This window comes from Phalacrocorax aristotelis, unplaced genomic scaffold, assembly GCF_949628215.1.
Source record: "Phalacrocorax aristotelis unplaced genomic scaffold, bGulAri2.1 scaffold_88, whole genome shotgun sequence".
NCBI lineage: Eukaryota > Metazoa > Chordata > Aves > Suliformes > Phalacrocoracidae > Phalacrocorax > Phalacrocorax aristotelis.
This window is the reverse complement of record NW_027441295.1, coordinates 106116-127216: the sequence shown is the minus strand read 5'-3', so window position 1 is coordinate 127216 and position 21101 is coordinate 106116. Positions and strand designations below refer to the sequence as shown.

General features: G+C 59.5%; 1 protein-coding gene across 1 annotated transcript; it reads left to right on the top strand.

Moving 5' to 3' along the window:
- The first annotated feature begins 9093 nt into the window (after nucleotides 1–9093).
- Nucleotides 9094–20468, top strand: LOC142051311 (adenylate cyclase type 10-like). The gene is made up of 18 exons (XM_075080451.1): nucleotides 9094–9178; nucleotides 9579–9773; nucleotides 9890–10011; nucleotides 10645–10721; nucleotides 11029–11218; nucleotides 12152–12204; nucleotides 12778–12931; nucleotides 13648–13840; nucleotides 14051–14137; nucleotides 14452–14735; nucleotides 15353–15489; nucleotides 16133–16228; nucleotides 16875–17129; nucleotides 17832–18167; nucleotides 18887–19101; nucleotides 19500–19607; nucleotides 19768–19946; nucleotides 20273–20468. The coding sequence occupies exons 1-18, from the start codon at nucleotides 9095–9097 to the stop codon at nucleotides 20466–20468; spliced, it is 2961 nt and encodes a 986-aa protein (XP_074936552.1). The 5' UTR covers nucleotide 9094.
- Nucleotides 20469–21101: the final 633 nt, after the last annotated feature.

The following is a 21101-nucleotide window of genomic DNA, read 5'->3' as shown; positions in this document are numbered from 1 at the left end:
AACATTTTGCAGGCAGTATGGCTGTAGAGCTGCACAACGGTGCTGCTCCTGGGGACTGTGCTAGAAACAGGGCGGCTGCCTGTATCTGCAGGCAGGCAGTGGAGTGTTGCAGCAGGAATGATTGATGGTTTGTGCGGCTGTTGAATGGGGTCAGCCTTTAAACGTGTCTGACCTGGTACGCCTGGTTCCTTTTTCCTTGCAGGTTCTATTTAGAGCTAAAATAGTACTTTTTTTAAAAAAAAATAAAAGCAAAACCAACAAGGAAACAAACAAAAAAACCAGTCCTGGCCACTCTGCAAGGCGATGCTGGTCACCAATATTAGGACGCAGGATTGGGCCCAGGGCAGGGCTTTTACAGGCAGCACATTTCTTGAAGGCTCCCGGTAATGCAGTTCCTGGCCAGTGATCGAGAAATGGGGCAGTTGCCCAGAATTGCTATTTTTGCTCTCTCCCCATCGCTCTCTGTCTGGCTCCCTGACCCCATTTTTCAGTTCCTCCCTCTCTATCTTTAGCCCATCACTGGTTATTTCTTTCTTTTCCTTCCTTCCTTCCTTCCTTCTTTCTCTTTCTCTTTCTTTCTCTCTGACTCCCAGCCTGTATTGTCTAACTCCGCCCTGTCTGTCCTGTAGCCTGTTACTCTGTTTTCCTTTCCCTACACCTCTCTCCCGCTCCCTGGCCTTCTCCTTTCTCTGTTGCCGTGTCCTCCCTCCTGGCTGCTGTTTTCCCCTGTGTCCTGCAGCCTGTGCCCTCTCTCCCGCCTGTATTCCCCACTCAGCTGGCCCTGCTGCTCTCGGGGCCTCCGTCCTGCTCCTGTCTGCTTTTCTTCTTCCTGCGTCTCCACCCTGGAGGCCGCGGCTGCTGTGCCCTTCTGCGCCTCCTTGTCCTGACCCACAGCCCTCTCTGCCTCAGTCTCTCGGGGTCGTTTCCCGCCCTCCCCTCGCCCTGTGTCCCGCTCTGCGCCCCGGCCTCCCCCTTTCTCTCTCCCCGCTGCCTTTTCCCTCCGCCCCTCTCCCCTCTGTCCCCCTGCCCCGCTCCCTCTGCCACGTCTCTGTCCCTGCGCTCTCCTGGTGCCTTTACCGTCTCTCTGACCCCCTGTCCCGCTCCCTCGCCCGGAGCCCCGCTGCCCCCTTGCCCTCCATCTGTTTCTCGCTCCGTCCCTCTGTCCCTCTGCCGGCTCCTTACCAGGATTTTTCCTTCCTCCACTCCCTGCCCAGCTGCGCCCTGTTCTCCTGCTCCCTCTGTGTGTCTGCCTGCTGCTGTCTCCCCCCTGCCCCCTCCCCGCCCAGCGGGTGTCCCGGAGCAGGGCCTGGGCAGCCCCGGGGAGGCGGCCGTGGGGCCTGCGGGGGGGCGGCGGGCTCGGGCTGGGGGGGCGGTGCCCGCGCAGGGTCGGGCGGCGGGAAGGCGCGCCCCGGGGCATGCTGGGAGCTGGAGCCCTGGGGCAGGGGCTGCCGGGCGGCCATGTTGCCCCGGCCCCAGCCCGTGGCCCGAGGCCTGTCCCGCAGCCCCAGGCCGCCCCCGGGCCTGTCCTGGCAGCAGCCAGCTGGGCCTGGGCCCCGCTCCGGCCTCCCTGAGCTGTGCCTCGGGGCGGCCTCCTGGGGTGCGAGCTGTGAGGCACCCGTGGGTTCCCTGAGGTGGAAGGCAGTCGGGTGAGCGGGGCTGCAGCAGAGGGAGGGAGGGACAGACCGACAGACAGAGACAGAAGTGCCTGAGCTGTGCCATGTGCCTGGCAGTGCAGAGAGCAGGAACTGCGGTGAGTCCTGGGCCCCTGGGGTCATGTCACCCCTCCTCCGCATCCCAGTCCCTCCTTGACACCCCGTCCCCTTTCCCTCTGTGTATTCTGTGGGGGGATACATAGGCACCTATAGAGATGTATGTATGTATGTATGTATGTATGACACCCCCCATCTGGGGGAAGGCTGGGGCTGTAGCAGGTGGGTGCAGGTTTCTGCCTCCGGATCTCCTCTGCGCATGGGTGCTATGGGGGTCGGTGCTGGGCCGGTGGGTTATGGGTAGCTGTGCTCGTCGGCCATCTGCATGTCGATCTCCCTCTGCACAAAAACCTGCAGGTGGCCCAGTGACACCTGCAGGGCCGCCCACTCCTGCTGCTCCTGGGCCGGCGTCTTCACGCGCTCCTGCTGGGGCCGCTGCTCGGGTGTGATGGGCACCGGCTGCTCCTGCTCCTCCAGCAGGGTGGGTGCAGCCATGAGCCCCCCAAGGGCCCGAGGGATAGCAGGGAATCGACGGGAGGGTGCATCAGCCTGTCGTGGGGTAGCATGTCACGGGGATCCATGCTCTGTGCCTTCTTGATCAGCAGCAGTCGGAGTGGGCAGGAGGGCAGCGGGTGCAGGGCACTTTGTCCCCCAGCATCCCCAGAGCTGCTGCGTCACTCAAGCACCAAGGTGGGCACATTGGTGTCCTCAGATGCCCTGCGCTTGCTGCTGCCCACTTGTTGCCTGCTGCTGCCTGCCTGCTGCCCGTGTGGCGGGGGGCCGGGTGGAGTAGGGATGTGCAGCACATAGGAGCCCGTGGGATATGGGCACTCCTGCTGGACTATGCCCTCATCGCAGCCCCATCAGGTGGTGGGGCACCAGCGTCCCTGTCAGCGCCTGCTGTCCGCATCCATAGGCAGGGGGACAGGGAGCAGCCATGGTGGGGAGCTGCACCCCGTGAGGGAGCTGCAACACAGGGGGAAGCAGCACCCCACTGTGGAGCTGCACCAGCTGCGCCTGGCCCGATGGGCCCTGGCACCCCCTCCCAGACGGTGGGCTGTCCCAGCTGGTGGGTGATGGTGTGGAGCTGGGCAGGCTCACTGGACACTGCCAGCGCTGGGCAGCGTCAACCAGATGTACCTCTGTCTGCCTCAATTTCATGCCCTCCAGAGGAACTGGTGCAATAGTTAGGGCATGAGATTTTCCAAGCAGTCCATCCTTTTCAGTTGACTGTCAGGGTCACACAATGCTTTTCATTATTTAAGTCGTAAGTCGAGTTCGTAAGGTACTGCAACACTGTAAAAACACATCTGTCCTTAAAAAGCAACACACGAGAGTGAATCCAACAGCCCAGATCCTTTTAGTTCACAGTCCTCTGCCTAAGCGTGGGAGCCAAGAGGTTAGCCACTCCGATTACATTGCCTTCTTCAATGTAATAAATTTTAAATGAGTCTTTATCTAGTTTCTAGCAGTTTAATTTCTTCTGCTCTTGATATACATAAAAACCCTATAAAACATAAAAATCCAGCAGCTGTTATTCAATAATGTACATACAGTGCACAGTATCCTGTGCTGCTAAAAGTTGGTCTAGGCGTGATTGATCCTGTATTACCACTTGTGATAATAATTTGAATTCCTCTGTAGGTCTGTGGCGTGTGGAGGTTCCCTGCGCTTCACGCTGAGGCCCCTCTCAGTTTGTGGCAGACTCCAGAATTGTGGGCACGGCTACAGGTGTGCTCACTGAGATGGGCCGGAGTTTGCTGGCGGATTGCAGCTCGCTTAGGGAACTGCAGAATGGCAGGGGCTTCAGTCACCTGCAGGAGCTCTGCATATGCAGCTTTGCCCTGGCACATCCTGAGCACAGAATTCCCGTGGCCACCGCAGGAACATCAGGCATGCTGAGCTCACAGCCGTGCCACGCCCTTTGGTCCAAAAGCTTCTGTTTCTTCGCACAGGCGTTAGGCAGGACTGGGGTCCCTCTGGTTGTACGTAATGGCCTCCCTGCTGGCAGCTGGGAGCGTCAGTATGTGTGGCATCTCCTTCAGCGGCCAGTCGTGCCTTCAGCTAGGAGGCTGTGGCTGTGCCACAAACAATTGCCTATGTATATGTATATACACGCATGTAGCTTAGCTCGTGGCAGGAGCTAAGGAGGCAGGACACGCGGGTGGTGCCGAGTGTCCCAGGAGGCACAGCATCTCCTGCTGACTCGCTGTGAATGGCCCCTGCCCCCCTCCTCTGGCATCATCCGGGGAGAGTGGTGGCACCTGGGCACAGCGCCTCGGCACAGCCGAGAATGCGGTCGTGCAGCTGCGGGAGGCTTGCTTGCTGCTCCGCCACGGTCTCTCTGATGGCCTCCCCTCTGCCGTCTGGCAGCTGTGGGGCCGCCTGCGCGTATGCCCCGGCCTCCCTTTCCGCTGGGAAACCCTGGCTGCCGTCAGGGGTGAGGGGCCTGGCTTCACGTGCCGGAGCTCTCACCCAGCCCAGGGAACGTGGCGGCTCAGGAGCTGCTGGCTCTGCCAGAGGCAGGCTGCTGTCCGTCGCAGGCGCTGTGCGGATGGAGGGAAGGGAGAGCTGGAGGGCTCCCGTGTCCGAGGTGGGACACCTCGGGGCTTGAGGAGGGAGTAAGGGAGCAAGAAAGGAGCCAGCCTACTGGGAAGATGGCGACAGGCTGCGTAGCTGCAGGGGAAAGGACCAGTGCTAGCAACGAGCTGTGCGTGCGGAGGCAGCTGGTCCTGGGGAAGGGGGGAAGCAGCTGCAAATTCAGCAACAGGTCGCTGAAGCGCCTCCCTTCGGCACTGTCCTCAGAGAAGTGGGGTGGCGCTGGCTGCCTGGGAGGCAGCGTGTGTCACTGTGGCTCAGCAGGCGATGACATAGGGAGGATGTCACTGTCAGGCGATTGTGACCACCGCTGTGGGTGCAGAGGGTCAGTCGTCCCGCGCAGAGGCTCCAGGCTCAGTGTGCAACTCGCACTGAGCGGCGAGGTCCTCATCCTCCTGAGGTACCCCGTGTGCCACAGGGTGCTGATGATGGCTTCTGCCTGGGAGAGGAAATACCACCACTCAGACCTGGAGAAAGCAGCAGCTTTCCTCCCCGGTCTCCTTGCTGAGGACTCCCTTCAGAGCAACTGTTACTCTCAGCCTATCGACGGAGTGCTGCTCTTTGCGGATATATCAGGTGGGGCGAGCAGGGAGGAGCAACCACGGCTGCGAGCCCTTTTGGGACACAGCAGGCCCTTTGGAGCCCTGCCCTGCCCCTCATACAGAGGGGCCATCTTGTCACTGCTGCACTCTTCTGCTGAGATGCCCAAAGAGAGCGGGATGCCTTATCTTGGGTGGTCAACCACTGCTGCCAGCAGCACTGAGCTGGGGCATGGGAAGGTGTGACCTACAGGCTCTCAGGCCGGGCAGCGTGGAACTGGCTGGCAGGTCCTTTGGCCCACAAGGGTGTTTCCTGATTTCTGGGTGTTCCTGTTGCAGCTTTCACTACGTTGACAGAGAAATTCATACAGAGGAGCGGCACGGAGAGGGGCACTGATGAGCTGGTGCAAACCCTCAACTGCTACCTGTGTGACATTTTGGAGGGTAAGAGCCATGCTGCAGGACTGCCTGGCATCGGGTCATGAGGCCGCTGCCGGAGGGTGGAGGCAGGCAGGCTGGGCAGCCGGGTCCTGCCTCCTTGGAAGGCGCGGGGCTGTCTGTGGCCCAGAGGATCAGTGAGAGCAGCCAGGGTCTTGTGGAGGGTCAGGAGCAGCTCAGGTCCTCTGTGCTCCCCGCTGTGGCCGAGGAGGCACCTGCTTTCTCAGCAGCCCCCTCTGCGCCTGTGGCGTGAACGCCTGGCTCAGTGACGTGTTAGGGCCCAGAGCAGGCTGAGGGCATCCAGCAAGTGCCAGCGTGCGAGCGACTGGAGGATGCTGGCACTGGCGTCCGCGTTTGTGCGCGTGTCCGTGTGCGCGCACGAGCATGTGGGGGTGTGTGAGAGACCCTCACAAGCCCCTTTCCGCAGGGGACATCTTGACCCTTCTGAGCTGACTGTGAGCACATTGCGGCCACCCCTTTGGCAGCACTTGTAGAGTAAAAGCAAGAGTGTGGTCAAAGATGCTGAAGGCTCTGGAGCATCTCTCCTACAAGGAAGGGCTGAGAGAGCTGGGACTGTTTAGCCTAGAGAAGAGAAGGCTCGGGGGGGATCTTGGGAATGTGTCTAAAACCTGAGGGAGGGTGCAAAGAGGACAGAGCCAGGCTCTTTCCAGTGGTGCCCAGTGTCAGGACCAGAGGGCACGCCACGGGCACGCCCTGAAACACAGGAGGTTTCCCTCTGTACATCAGGAAACACTTTTTGACTGTGAGGATGAGTGGGCGCTGGCACAGGTTGCCCAGGGAGGTTGTGGAGTCTCCCTGCTCAGAGCTATTCAGAAGCGATCTAGCCGCTGTCCTGGGCAGCTGGCTCTGTGCAGCCCTGCTTGAGCAGCGGGGTTGGACCAGGTGGACCGCAGAGGCTCCTTCTGGCCTCCAGCCTTCCCAGCTTTGGAGGCGTCCCGAGGCCCTGCCTCCCTGCGTGCTGCGCGGGTACCAGGGCTGTGGCCACTGTGAGGCGGGGAGGCAGGCCGGAGTGGTGCTTTCCTGAGCTGTGCCCCACGGGGCGCCCGCGCCCAGGTGCTCCTGTCCCGGCAGAGGGGCTTGCTCTGTGCCTTCTGCAAGAAGGTGGCCACATGACTCCTCCTTTCCTTCCCTCTGTCCACAGAGGTGCTGACTTTTGGTGGAGACATCTTGAAGTTTGCCGGTATGTACTTTGGACAACGATGCCCACGTGTACGGGTCTGCAGCATTTAGCTGTTGTGGCGGCCGTTTGCCGTGCTCTCCTTTGCAAGAGGCTCTGTGCAGCACCTTGAGCCAGCTTTCTGGCCATGCACGCACGCCCCCCGCAGTGCCCTTTCTCCAGGCTCCTCTTTCTTTCCCCCCGGGGCTGCCTTGGCTTTGGCCAAGGGCTGTGGCTCCCCTCACTCGGTCCCCTCTTGCGGGGCCCTGTGCTGCGGGCGGGGGCAAGGAAGCACGCACATATAAAGCACATATATAAAGCTATAAAGCAGAGCCAAAGGTGTGTGTCGGGGTGCTGGTGAGGGGCAGGGAGGCCCTGGTGATGGCAGAGCTTGGGCTGCCGGGCTGCGAGGGGAGGAGGAGTCCCTGACGTGCTGCAGCTGCAGAGGAGCGCTCGGGGCAGGGGGTGCTGCTGCTGCCGTCTGGCTGCTGCTGTGGCTGGCCCGGGAGAGGAGAGGTGTCCCGGTGCCCAGGGTGTGGTCCTCCCGGGCAACGCCCTGCCACGAGCCCATCTTCCTCAGCACGTCGGCCCGCTTATGCCACCGAGTGGAGTGTGGGGAGAGGCAGGTCTCGGCAGAGCCTTCACTTCCCCTCGCTTTCCCCAGGGGATGCTGTGCTGGTGCTGTGGAGAACATCGCACCGGGAGCTGGCTAAGACCATCAGCCTGGTGCTGCAATGTAGCCGGCAGATCCAGAAGAAGTATGGGAGTCGTGACACGCCCGTGGGTCAGAAGGTCCGACTGAAGATAGGTACGGGCGCTGTGCCAGGCGCAGATGCGTGGCACTCTCACGCGCCACAGGGTGCTTCTCCCGGGCAGGGAATGCGGGGATCCCTGCTGGGGCCAGTGCCAAAGGAAAGCATCTCCTGTGAGCATTCAAGGGGCCAGCGGTAGTCGGAGCAGGGACGGGAGACCAGGACTGCTGGTCTTGCATGCGTTTCCAGACGCAGAGGAAGCTTAAGCCTAAGGCAGAGCGGGTGTCAGATCAAGTATTAGGGTCTTTGCATGTCTGCTTTAGCGCGGGTGTCTGCGGGAGGTAGTTACCCTTTCCTTTTTTCAGGCGGGGGCAGCTTTGCATCCTTTCCCCTGCTGGATTCTCCCCTGCCTTTCACAAAGAGCAAAAGGGAACTGCTTTGCTCACGGCTGGGAGAAGGGCTTTTGCAGGCTGTTAGGTTTTCTCCAGCAGACAGCTACAACCTACCTGCGTGTAAACGCAGCAGGTGGTGATCAAGCCCGCTGGTTTGCTGGGCTTCTGGGGCAGGCAGGCAGCTGGGTAAGATGCCCGGCACTCTCAACGCCTTGCCAATGCCAAATTTGTTTGTCTATTTCTGGACACCTGTTTCATGGAGCCGTGTCAGTATCCCCCGAGGAGGACGGAGGATGTCCTCCCCCTCCATAATGGCCGCCTCCCCGCTGGGCTTCAGATTAGGTTCTGAACAGCTGAGATGCTGGGGAGCGCAGAGCTCAAAATGTTCTCCGTGTCAGTTTGCTTCTCCCGCTCTCTCTCCCCAGGGATCTCTGCAGCGCCCATGAGCCTTGTGGTTTTTGGAGACAGGGATTGGCGGTACTTCTGTATCTGTGGCCAGGCCCTGCATGAAGTTTGTGAGGCCCATGAGCTTGCAGACCCAGGTGATGTTGTCCTCTCGGCCACCTCCTGGGAGCTCTGTGAGCAGCACCGGCTCAGGACCAAGCATCTTGCAGGCAAAAGAGCTGTGAAGGTAGGTGGATGGGACGGCGTCTCGAGCCATTGTGAGGACCTGGGGCCTGGACATGAAGGAGGGAGGTGTCAGAAGGCTGAGGCGCCGAGCGTGGGGAGAATAGTAGCAGTGAACATGGGCAGGCAGCTGAAGGTGTTGTCCCTCCATCTCAGGGGTAACTGTGTGCTGGGCTTGCTTGGTTTGAGGGGTCGGGAGGCACTGGCAGGCTTTTGGCCCCACCAGCAATGTCCTGTGTGGGTCACGGAGCTGTTGCTGACAGCTGGGGGATGCTTGGGTGATGCCTGCCCGGCTCCGGTGCTTCTGAGGAAGCACTGCTGTCCCATCCAGCCAGGTGGGCTTGTTCTCCCCTTTTCTGGGCAGTGACGGTGAGGGCAGGCTCTGTCCCCTGGAGTCCTGGGGCGGCCAGTGGCAGTTCTCTGATTCTGTGTGTCTTCAGGTTACGGGCATGGATCAGATGTCTCGGTCAGAACGCCAAGAAGCGTTGCGCAAGCTTGTACGACACCCATTGAGCCACCGCTTGGAAGGGGAAGGTGCGTGCCAACTTCACCTTGTTCTGTGATTGCCTGCAAAGGTGGGGCCTGGCTGCTTCAGGGGCCAGAGGGGAACCACCCCAGCCCTCTTCCCCCTTTCAGTTAGCGCCCCTGCTTTTGTCCCTCCTGTGCATCAGCTGGGGCAGTCACTGCTGCCGCTGCCGCCTCCTCCTTCCAGGGGACAGCTCTGCCCTGAGTGTCAGCAGGTGGCAACATGAGCAAAGGCAGAAGACTCTTTCTCCCCCGTTTCCAGTGCCAGCCCCTGCTTTCCAACACCTCCTAGTGCCATCCTTCGAGCGACCACCTGCGTTTTCTCTCCTCAGGTGCCATGAGGCCTACTCGTGTCTTGTCCAACCGTCCTAAATTGGTGGAGATGTTTCGGAAGTACATACCAGAAGCTGCTCTCAGGAAGGTACGTCCAGGCCACCACTGCTGGGGCTGCATTTTTGGCGGGCAGAAAAGAGGTGCATTGCACAGATGGAGTTCTCAGGAGAAGAGAAAACCAAAGAAAATGCACCCTGAGACAAGAACATGGGCAAACTGAGCCAAGGGGCACCCGGGCTGCACCAGTGCGTGCCTTGTCCTCCTTTGTGTGCCTTGTCCTCCTTTGTCATTTGTGTTATGGTTCGGTACCTGCCTGCCGCAGGCTGGTGAAGCCTGCCCGCCATGTGCACGGAGAGGAGGATTTCCCCCCTTCCTCCAGTAGTACCGGCAGGCTATTGCCGGTACGCCTGCTCTCCCTCGGCATCTGGTGTGGGCAGTAAGCCCGTGGGAGAGCAGGCTGGTGAAGCCCGTGTGCTCTTGTCTTCCAGCTTGACGACAGACTGCCGCTGGACCTCTTCTCTGAGCTACGGCCAGTCACCAGCCTCTTTGTCCACCTGCAGTTGTCTGCAGATATCATCAGCACAGCAGAAGTCTTTGAGTTCCTCCACAGTGCCAGCAGGATGTTGCTAGAAATCCTCTCTCCTCACAAGGGCGAAGTCAACAAAGTCCTCCTGTGCGATAAAGTGAGTGTGTGCGTGAGCAATCGCCTCCCCGCAGCCCGAGAGGGTGGTCGGTGAGCAAGAGGGGGTGATTCCCTCTGAGGCATTGTAGCAAGATGTGCCGCTTCTGTCCTTGGCAGGGCTGCACGTTCCTCTGTGTGTTTGGACTCATTGGAGAAAAGCTGCCCTACAAGAGCCTGCACGCCTTGCAGAGCGCTGTTCAGATCTTCAACTCCTTCTCGACGATGTTTGGGGGAAAAAAGTGAGCATGCGGCAGGGGGCGTGGGTGTGCCGGGTGCCTAGGACAGTGCAAGGGGGCTTACCCGAAAGAGACGTGCCTTCTAGCTTGCCCTCCCTCGTCCCTGGCAGGAAAGAAGCAGTGCCCTGAGAGGTGGCAGGCGAGCCATGGCTGAGGCCCATGGCAGCCAGGCAGAGCCCCTCCAAGCACACCGTGCTAGCCCTCGCACCGGAACGAGCCCTCACGAGGGCGAGAGGCTCTTCAGTGCCAGAGACAAGCCCTTCCGAGCAACTGGCCCATGAACAGGGCTGGGGCCCAACCACCTGATCTCAAGTTTCTGTCACCGCAGGTGGTGACGCTGTGGGCGCCTTCTTCCCTCCCTCTTTGCTCACGAGAGGGCCGTGGCCTTCTGCCGGTCGCATCTCAGGGAAAGAGGCCTCAGGGGAAGTGTCCAAAACTCTGCCCATGTCCCTTGTCCCTTGCAACGCACGTATATTGCGTCCCTGAGCTCTCCAGGCCCCCAAGGCCCGCGCTGGCAGGGCAGGATGGCAGGTGGCCCAGGCTAGGGCCGAGGGGAGGTGCGGGAGGGGATGAAGCTGGGCGGGCAGGACTGTGCGTGGGGCGCTGCTGAAGCTGCGCTGTTTCCCTGTGTGCCAGGGCAGTGTCCGTTGCCGTTACCAGCGGGATGGTGTTCTGCGGCATCACCGGCCACCCTCTGAGGAATGAATACACAGGTAGGAGGCGTGTGCCTGAGGCGCGGAAGGTTGGCCTGGGCCTGCTTAAGCACAGCAGTCTGGAAGAGGAAGGCGGGCTGGGAGAGGGCTTGCCCAGCAGCCACTCAGGAACGGCCCAGGCGGTGCTGGTCCTGGCCCGGGGTGGGAGAACGGGCTCCATGGCCGATTGTTCCCCTGGGTTCTGCTGACCCCGCTGTGGCGTTGGCCTGTGCCAGAGGGGAGGCAGCCCTTGGCGTGGCAGGGCGCCGCGGGGCTGGTGGCACAGGTACATCAACGCGTGCTCTCTCTCTGTCTCTCTCCCTGGCAGTCCTTGGCCAGAAGGTGAATTTGGCAGCCCGGATGATGGTGCGCTACCCTGGGCTGGTGTCCTGTGATGCAGCGACTTATGCCGCCTCTCGGCTGCCCCCTTACTACTTCAAGGAGCTGCCAGAGAGAAAAATGAAAGGCATTATCCGTCCTGGCACTATCTATCAATATGTGGGAGTCACCAAGGCGAGGTGAGTGTCCTCTGAGAGGGCTGGATGAAGGGACGGTGGCACCAAGGGTGCAGCCTCGGCGAGAAAGAGGAGTTGTGCAGCGAGAGACCAAGCTGGTCTGCCTTCCCAGTTGCTGAGATGGTCAGAAGCCCTGGCGTGGGAGGCTTTTTGCCCCTCTCCCGTGCTGCCTCCTGCTGCTGAGAGAGCGGGAGTGAAGCCACAGGGATTGGGAAGATTCTTCTGTCTGGGTAGATGCAAGGTGGCCTTGCAGGCTCTGCCCAAATGGCTTTCGACTGTGCTTTCCGTGCTGTGCTTGCTCCACCATGTGCCCTGGTAATGCTGACCCAAGGAGTTTTTTGTCCCAGCTGCTTCCGAGCAGGAAGCTTTGGGCCAGTCTGGTTCCCATGGGGAAAGGTGGACCATTGGGACACTCTTCCTCATGTCTTCCTGCTGAAATCTCAGCTCTTCCTCTGGGCCAGGATTTGCCCTTCTCTTTGGGTGACGGTTTGAATGTTAACATTGCCATCTCTTTGAACTACAGGAAGACTTGAGGCAAAGGTGCCAGGTACTTGGCATCCCAACCCGTTCAGGGACACAAGTCCTCCTTTCCAAGACACTTGTTTTTCTTGGCCAACGTGGTAAAGCTGTCTGCTAGGCAACAGCACACCCTGGCTTCTTTCACGTGTCTCCGAGTTCTCTGGGTTTGGCCCATGGTGATGAACTCTCGATACGTTCTCCCACCCTGCTGCGGTCGTTGGGCTTCTTTATGCTTGAAGCTGTCCTAGCGTGCAGCTTGAACTTTGGCTGGGGGAGCGTGCAGGGGGTGACACGCTGCTCAAAAGAAAAGCCGGTACCCGAGGAACACGTCCTGCCCCTCCACGCCAGGCTGCTTCTCTATGTCCCCTGGCTTCTCCCCACCTCATTGACTTGTGTTTTCTTTTCCCCTGCTTCTAGCATACTTGACATGAGTCTCACCAAGGAGAGGTCAGAGTACGCTCCCTTGCTGGGTAGGTGGAGAACGCCGTGCTCTTCTGAACGCCACTTTCTTCCCCTTGGTAGCGCTTAGTGCCACGCTGGGTAGGGAGAAGCTTTTGCCAGGGACGGTGCTGCCTGCAGCGACCCTAAGGCAGTGCTGCCTGGTTCGTCCCTATTTGTTTGATATCTCTGGGGTGGAAAGCAGGGTGAGGTGCCTGGTGCTCCCCGCCGTGCTCCAGACCTGGTAGGAAGGTTCCTTTCTACTATGGAGCTGCTCAAGCCCGGGGGCTAAGCTGATCCTTGTCTTTGGGTTCAGGAGAGAGGTTTCCTTCTGCCAGACTGACGGAGAGTGTTTGTGGGTTCTCGCCCTTGTACTCCTCAGAGTTCCTTTCCTGGCAGCATCTGGGTGTAGATACGGAAACATCAGGACGCTCGGGATGCCTTTAATCGCTTGGTGCCTTGATGGAAGGAGGCCTGGGTGTAGGCAGGCTGTCATGTTATATGTGGTGGTGGGGAGGGAAACTGCGGTGGAGGGTGGCAGCAAAAGGGACGTCTCTTTGCTTTTCAGCACCCCCAGCAGCTCGTTTCCTTGTGTGTCTTCACAGGTCGGGAGAAGGAGATTGACCTTTTTGTCAGCTGCTTGAAAGCCTATAAGGATTTTGGGCAAAGCCACATCCTGGCATTTGAGGGCACGATGGGCTCCGGAAAGAGCCACTTACTTGCTGAACTGGCCTCTTTAGGCCAGGCTGCTGGCCACAGGTACAGGTTTTTGACCTGTAGCTTTGGGACACTGCCCCTGCCCATCCCCTGACAACCGTGGAACACTCCAGCCCCTCTGCCAGTGCGTTTGGCTCTTGGACTGCAGAGGCCTGAAAAAGCCTCCTGGAGACACTCCCTAGGAGCTCCTGCGTGCCCTGCTCCCACCTCTGCCTCTTTGGGGAGTTGGAGGCGGCTTCTTGAGCCACAGCCTTTCCTCCTTCACCTCTGGGCCAGGCACGGATAGTCGGGAAGAGCCCAGGCTCAGTGCTTTGCATCTGGCTCCAGACGCAACAGACAGCAGGGTGGCCAGCTCAGAAGCTCTGCTTGCCCTCTACCTGTTTCCCAGAAGGAGCACTGGGGCAGAAAAGCCTTCCTGTGCTCTGGGAGGCAGAGTACTAAGGTCTGGAGCCCAAAGGCAAACTCACCACTTGCTCCATCCTTGCCTCTGAGCCCTGTGAGTTCCTGTGCAGGGGGGAAGTAGCGAGACCTGGGCTGGCGCTGCCGAGACACAGGGTCCGGACCTGGCTCTGCCAGTGGCTTGGCACCAGCTGCCCCTGTGTGCCCTTTCTCGTACGAGGAGTGAAAAGCGCGGGCTTCTCTGGGAAGCACTTTGAGATGGGTGGCTGAAGAGCCCCCTGCAAGGGCATCTCCACCCCTTTGGTCTTAGAAGGCTCGGGCTGTTGGGGATCTCAGTCCCTTTTGCTTTTGCACGGCAGGGTAGTTGCGATGGAACTGCTAGAGGTCAACGTGAGGCAGTCCTTCTCTGCCCTCCGTAAGCTGATGGCCAAAGCCCTGGGCCTCCAGGACTGTGAACTGCGCAGTGACAAGGAGCGCGTGTTGCAGGCAAAGCTCGAAGGGATAATCGAAGAGAGCAGCTATTGCCTCCTCAACGGCATTTTCTTTGTCGAGGTGAGAGCGAGAGGCCTGCCAGAGACCCTGGGCAGAGGGCCTCTGCTTTAGGCTCCAGGTGAAGTCCCCACTGTGGCTTCTTGGCCCTGTGCTGGGGAGAGGGAGGGTGCTGAGGCCAGCAGAGGTGGTTTGCTCTGCGGTCTTGCTTGGTGGGGAGGTGTGCCTAGCCCCGGAGTGACCTTTCTCCCTGACTCTGCTTTTCCTGGCCAGTTTCCCGTTTCGGACAAGGTTCGCAAGATGTGTGAACCTCAAAGGCTAATGGAATTGCACTCGACGTGGGCAAAAGTGCTAGAGAAGGTGAGCATTTCTCCTTCCGTCCTCCTGGTCAGAGAAGGAAAACAACCCCGCCCTCCCATAAAGCAATGTGCCCTGGAGGAAGAACGACGTCTTCCGCATTCCCTTGCCCAAGCTCCCTCCTTCTGCGGAGCAAGCGACATTAGGCGTGACCTTAAAGTCTCAACGGAATTACGAGCCAGTCAGCATCTGAGCAGGGAACGGGTTGGGGAGAGACTTCCGAGAATCCTCTCAAGAGACAGAGGGTAAATCTCCTCCCCTGGAAGGCACTTGAAAATGCACCGGATTCCCCTCAGAACAACCTGGCTTTTTTTCAGGTCATGGGAGGAGAATTTGGCATATTTGTCATCGACAATGCCCATTTCATCGACCCTGCCTCCTGGAGTATCATGTCACCCGTGCTCCAAAACGTCTCCAGCTTCATGGTCATGAGCTTAGCCCCGGGCTATGTGAGAACAGAGGCCTTCTGCAAAGCCGCAGGAGACAGCGCAATGTCCCAGAACATCACCTATTGTCATCTGGACAAGCTGAAATCTTCAGCTGTGGTGCAGAAAGTCTGCCAGGACCTCGGAGTGGTCAGCATCTCCAGGGATCTAGCGAGGTAAGTGGGAGGCAGGGGAGCTCTTCCTGAGGGCTTGAACCGATGCAGAGCATGGGAGGGCATCAACGCCCCAGGAAAGGCAGCGCAGGGCGGCTAGAAGCATCACTGGCTCCCGTGAGTACTGGGCCCACGGGGGTTGCATGTTATGCCTCGCCCTGGCAGGTGTGAGCTGAGAGCGGGCAACTCCCCAGACACAGAGCGTGGGAGGTGTCATCCCTTCGCTGTTGCGCAGGGAGGAAGGGAGGAAGAGTGCCGAGGCCAAGCGTGTCTGGGGTGCGAAACGGCCTTGGTCTAGGTGGCCGGGCTGTGGGGGAGATTCCCTGGGGCAGAGGTCCGTCCTGCTGCCAGGGAGGATCTAGGCTCCCGAGGAGAGGAAAGGCAGGGCTCGCTGCTCCGTGCTTTGGGCATTGTCCGCCTCTCTTTTGGCGTGGACTTCAGCCAAGGCTGGAGGTTCAGGGGGGCCCAAAAGGCCAAGCCAGCGCCCCTTTCGAAAGTGAGGTGTGGCTGTGACGGAGATGCTGGCTACTCTGTTATGCCCGAGGGAGTCGCGGCCCCCCTGAACGGTGTTCCACCTTACTTTCCTTGTGCTGCTCATTGCTGGGTCTGCCCCTGTCCAGGTTCCTGATCCAAAGAAGCTTGGGGATCCCGTATTACTGCGAGGAGCTGCTGCGCTGCCTTCGTCGCAACGACATGCTCTTGTTCCACACCCGGAGGCGGGGTGAAAAAGCAGAGGGCAGCTGGGAGAGCCTGATCGGTAAGCACCTTTGCTGCCGACTAGCGCGTTGCTGTGGCGCATTCTCTGCGGCACGGTCTTGCCCCGTCATTCCCCCGTGGATCTGGGCAGAGTCACATCTTGCAGCAGTGCAGAACTTGGCCTCGCAGAGGTGTGGGCTCCTGCGTGCCTTACCGTTGTGAGCCAAAGCAGGGGCTAGCGACTTCTGGTGGCTTGGAGGGGCCTAAATTCCTGGGGCAGGAGTTGGGTGCTAAAATGCGGGGGAAATTGTTCCGGAGCACATTTGATCCTGGTGTTTCTTAGGCATTCTAATGGGCCCGTCATTTACCTTGGCCATAGGGCAGCTCCCTTGAGAACAAATCCCAGCTTGAGGTGAGGGACAGGCCCAGGAATCTTGAATCCAAAACCATAAAATCCCCACAAGGGTGCCGGTCACAGAAGAAAAGGATGGTAATAGAAGTTTCCCAATTTCCCTGGCTGTGGAGACTGTTTGGGAAAGCTGGTGTGAAGGCAGAACATCTTTGGGAGGGCTCTACATTCACAGAATCATTATAGAATCAGTAAGGTTGAAAAACACCTCTAAGATCGTCAAGTCCAACTGTCAGCCCAACACCTCCTAAACCATGTCCCGAAAGACGCGCTTGCAGTGGAAACTGTCTTGCAGCAACGTCGAGCTCCAGCGCAGGGAGTGATGGCAGGGTCTGCACCATCAGACCGGACGTGAACCTGGAGAACACCGTGCTGCCCGTCACCTTGAAAGGTGAGGGTCCGAGCGCCGCTCTGGCGGCTCGCAGCTGTGCTGGGGCCCCTTCGCGGGGCATCAGCTAGAGGGAGGCTAGGCATCTGTGTGCTGCAGAGTCACCCTCTCAGCTTGGGAACTGTCGATGAGTGTCCCTCCTCTCTAGCCACCCCCATTTGTATGATCCTGGAAGAAATGTCACGCTAAAGCATTCCTGCTGTAAAGCGGTTTTGTCCAAAAAGAACAGGAAGAAATGGAAAAGAAAGGAGTAGTATCGTCTGGCCACGTTCAGACAATCGTTGTGTGGAGCTCCGAGTCCACCTCTGGGCTGGGGAAAGTTCTCTGTTCTCTGTGCGCACTGTAGGGCAAAAACCTACTCCAGACCTGGTAGGGCGCATCATGGGCTGCATGGACCTGCTGGGTCCTGCCCTCCTCACCCTTGGTGGGGGAGCGTGCGTTTGAGCGTCTCGCTTTTCCCCAGGCCTTGTGGCCGGTGGCTGCAGCAGGAGCGGAGCCATTTTGAAGACGCCTGCCCTGGGTTGCGATTGCCCAGCAGGTGCAGTCCCGAGGAGAGGAGGCCAACATCTACCCCGTTTCCTGTGTTGAAACTCTCCAGCCTGAGCATGGGGAAGAGGCGAGAGAGAGATGTGTTGCTTCTTTCTGGCAGAGATTGCGCTGTCTCAGCTGGACCAGCTAAAGCCGCTGAAGCAGACCGTTTTGAAGTATGCGGCTGTCATCGGGCCCGTGTTTACCACCCAGCTGCTCTTGCACGTCCTTCCGGCTGACATGAGGCACAAGGTGAATTGTGTGTTGACCATGCTGGTGAAGGACAACATCCTTAAGTGGCTGAAAAACACAGAGGTGCCAGAAGATGTCCAAGATCCTACCAAGAGGCCAGGCACCTCTGTGCAGGCGGAGAGCGGTAAGTGGTAGCAGTGAGGTGGACAAGGGAGCTCCCAGCTGTGTCCTGATGGGCTCCCCCGGGCATGGTGCGCTCCCCCCCTGCCCCCGCCCCCGGTGATGGCTGGGTGGAGCTCAGGCAGGCATGGCTGTTCAGGAGGGGTTGTGCAAAGATCTTACGAGCCGATCTCAAAGCACACGAGCTTTGTGGTGGAGGGGAGTTCCCACCAGCCGTCCCAAGTGCCTCTGCTCCGCGGCCTCCAGGCGCTGCTTATAGCGCAGGCATAGGAGGGCTTGTGGAACCCCTGACATCCTCTGCGGGCCGCCTGCAGCGTCCAGACCAAAGATGGCCTCCAGAGAGCCCCGGGCCCTTTGACAGGCTTTCACTCAGCTTTGATTCCCCTGTGGAGCAGGGCGGGAAGCTCAGGAGGCTGGGGACTGCCTTGCCAAGAGCAGGGAGAAAGCGCGGGCCAGGGCTCGCTTTGGCTGGCAGCAACATCCCCAGCTGCTGCCTGGAGCGCAGCTGAGCACTGTGTCCCCAGGGCCGTGCTAGCGTCAAGCAAGGCAAGGTGGGCCCTTCCACCCCGTGCTGCAAGGCTCGGTGTGCAGCAGTGCAGGTTTGCTGCCGAGGGTGCGCCCCAAGGCGTGACTTTGGTGTCCCGGCTGGGATGGCCCTGAGCCTTGGCCCCAGCTGGGGCTGATGCAAAGGCCCTTTGCCTTGCAGATGTGGAGACGCCCGCTCTGAGGATGACCGTGGTGCAGCAGTCTGGCGCTCTGGCCTTCCGTGTCGTGCTGCTGCAGGAGGCTGCCTACCAGCTGTGGCCCAAGAGACAGCGGGTCGCCTTGCACCGCACGTGTGCCGCCTTCCTGGAGCGGCACGCGCACAAATGCAAGAGCTGCGGCCAAGGAGAGTTTGTTGCCTTCCACCGCTTCGCCGTCACCAGCACCCAGGATGGAGGGAGGTGCCAGGGCTCTGCTGACCAGGGCGACTCACGCAGCTGGGAGACCTTGGTGCTTGCAGGAGAGCAGCTGAAGAGGGATAGGACCCACGCCACTGAGGGTATGCTGTGCGCCGTGCTCCACAGCCCGGGCCCTCCAGGAGCCCAGGGGTGTGTGCTGGGGATCGGGTGGGAGTAGATCTGCTAGGGACAAGCCCAGGAGGTGAGGATGACCACTGCAGGCTTTCCTCAGTGTGTTGGGACCCTTGCAAGGATCCTTGCAAGCCCCGCTGGGAGAGGGAGAGCAGCTCCTACCCCGGCGTACGCGAGGAGGTGTCTAACCCCCTGTGTTCTCGCCAGATGCTGAAGATGCACTGCGGCGGCAGCAGCAGGCTTTCATGGGGGAGGATTTTGGGTGAGCAGACCAGGTTTTGGTTATTTTTGAAGCCAGTGAGCACAGGGTCTCCACAGGAGGCAAAGGAAACTCGGGAATCTGGCTGCCGGTTGTGACTGTAGCTTAGGGAAGAGGCTGTCTGTGGGGTGGGAGCTGGGAGGAGATGGCCATGGAGATGAGAGAGTGCTTGAGGAAGCCCATGGGCTCAGGGCAATGGTCACACGTCACCGGAGCAGCCCTTGCTTTCCAGTTCCTACCGAGCAGCGCTGGCAAAATCTGCAGGGGAGGAGCACCTGCATGAGTCACGCCTGCCCGTGGCCTCACGCTCTGCTTTGAACAAAGGGCTTTTTCTGTCGTCTGTGTGGGGAGAAAGACCACTCTAAGTGATGCCTGTGTATTCTTTGCTCTCTTCTTCCCCTGGGAACCGTCCTCTGACTAGTGTGGCAGGGCGGCCTGTGGCAAAGAGCGAACAGACAACTGAGGTGCCCAGCAAGGCCGATGGGAAGGACAGCGGCGCATGCTCCTGTGAGTGCAAAGCCATCGTGGAATCGGTGCTGGTGCCTTTGGCTCGCCACTACATGGCAATGGGCGATGCTGCCAGAGCCTTCTACTACCTTCTGGAGTGTGCGGCTGCCTACCTGCATGTCTCCAACAGCGACATGGTGAGTTGCCCTGCTTGCCAGCACCCTCTGTGCACGGAGTCCTCTCAGTCGCCTGGCTCTGGGCAGGACAACTTCCCCGTTGCAACAGGGCATGCCTCTGTGGGGCCTTAGAAGGGAAACACTGGGCTCAGACCCTGACTTCTTCCCCTGCTTTGCCTCTTCTGCGGCAAGAGGCACAGGGCACTGTGCCCTTAGGACAAGGGGCGTTAGCAGGGAGGCGGTCTGAAGGATCAGTGGTGCCTGCGCTCTGAGCCAGTGTGACTGTGTTTGAGCGGGCATCACCGAGGGGGAGGAACAGGCCCTCTTAAGACAGACGCCAGAGGCAAGGGGGAAGGGCAAGGCTGGCTGTGGGCTCTGCACCCACGCTCACCTGCTGCTCTCTGTGTGCTTGCACAAAGGCCCTCGTGAAGCTGAATGAAGCGGAGGTCCTGAGGAACTCCGTAGACAAGAAAGCGAATGTGATAGCCCGCTTTGAAGAGGCCACCTTCTTCAGCCTCAAAGGGGAGGTAAAGAGACGGAGAGGTCTGGCGGGATCTCTGGGGGGACAGAGCTGGACGCCTTCCCCAGTTGCAGGGGATGTCCCTGGGGCATCTGCAGCCACTGGCAGATTCCTGCAGTCTCTTGGGCCACTGGTCCCCATCGGGACGTTTCCCTTTTCCCTTGCAGGTCTGCTATCGTATGGGACGCATGGAGCTGGCAAAGAAAATGATCCTGGAGGCTTTGAGCCTGCTCAAAAGGAAGTTCCCCCGGACCACCGTTGGAGCCTTGGTCAAGTCTCAGGTGGAAAAGTTGCAGTGTGCCGCTTACGTTGCCAGAAGAGCAGCCTCCCTTCCGCAGGAGGCCCGGTAAGAAGCAGAAGTGAGAAGCCAGGGGAGGAAGAGCCATTTCCCACCTGGTCCCAAGCATCCAGGCCCAGAGCTGCTTGAGCCCAGTCTTGAGGCCACACCTAACCTGAGGCCGTAGTGCCAACACGCCCTCTCAAGCGGTCAGCTTCCCCCGGCGGCACATCTTTGTTTGCTGCCTTCTGCTCCAGCAGCCCTCCTTCCATCAGCCCCCTTTCCTCCGAGGAGGTGTAACCGGCTTGTCCACCGCCCTGCTCTCCCCCCGCCCTGGTCGCTTTAGCACTGTACAGCTAGAGCCTCTGGGCCCATCACTTTCTCTTGTGTGGCAGGAGGAAGAGGCTAGCCTGGCTGCTGCAGCAGAGCTGCTGCCTTTCCTTACTGGAGCAGCTCTTCAGCCTGGAGGGCACTTCCAGCAGGCAGACGTTCTCCCGCCTGGCAGCGCGCATGAAGGCCAACACGGACAGGGCAGCGGACTCCTGTCGGGCAGCAGATGCCCACCGCAGGGGTGGAGATGAACTAATCTAATTAAATACCTCTTTTATCATGACCTTTGCTGTCGGGCCTTTCTTTCCTAGGCACTGGGGAAAAATGTGGGGACATAGCATGCAGGTAGGTCATATGTCCCCTCCGCCGTCCCTTCCAGCTGGCAGCACTCCTTCTAGTGGCAGAATTCCTTTGGCTTGTCCCCTCCGGCTGCCTGCCAATGGCTTTGGCGTGAGAAGGGTTTGCATCTGGAGGTTCCCTGCGCTTCACGCTGAGGCCCCTCTCGGTTTGTGGCAGACTTCAGAATTGTGGGCACGGCTACAGGTGTGCTCACTGAGATGGGCCGGAGTTTGCTGGCGGATTGCAGCTCGCTTAGGGAACTGCAGAATGGCAGGGGCTTCAGTCACCTGCAGGAGCTCTGCATATGCAGCTTTGCCCCTGGCACATCCTGAGCACAGAATTCCCGTGGCCACCACAGGAACGAGGACTCTTCATAACCTTTACCACACAACAACCAAATTTCCCCACCAAAGGTTCTTCATGTTCTTCACGTTCAAAAGTGAACCACTTCTTTGTGGTGTAGAAAAACTCCCTGAGGCAACGGAGAGTTACAACTACATTCGATTGCAAATCACTTTGGTAGACACAGACAGATTCAAGGTGTGACGTGATCCT

Excerpts from the sequence above, each read along its gene's own strand:
- LOC142051311 (XM_075080451.1), top strand. The coding sequence starts at position 9,095 with ATGAGGCCTACTCGTGTCTTGTCCAACCGTCCTAAATTGGTGGAGATG. Across the intron at positions 12,932-13,647 it reads GGCCAGGCTGCTGGCCACAG|GGTAGTTGCGATGGAACTGC; the intron begins GTACAGGTTTTT and ends TTTGCACGGCAG. Across the intron at positions 19,102-19,499 it reads ATGTCTCCAACAGCGACATG|GCCCTCGTGAAGCTGAATGA; the intron begins GTGAGTTGCCCT and ends GCTTGCACAAAG.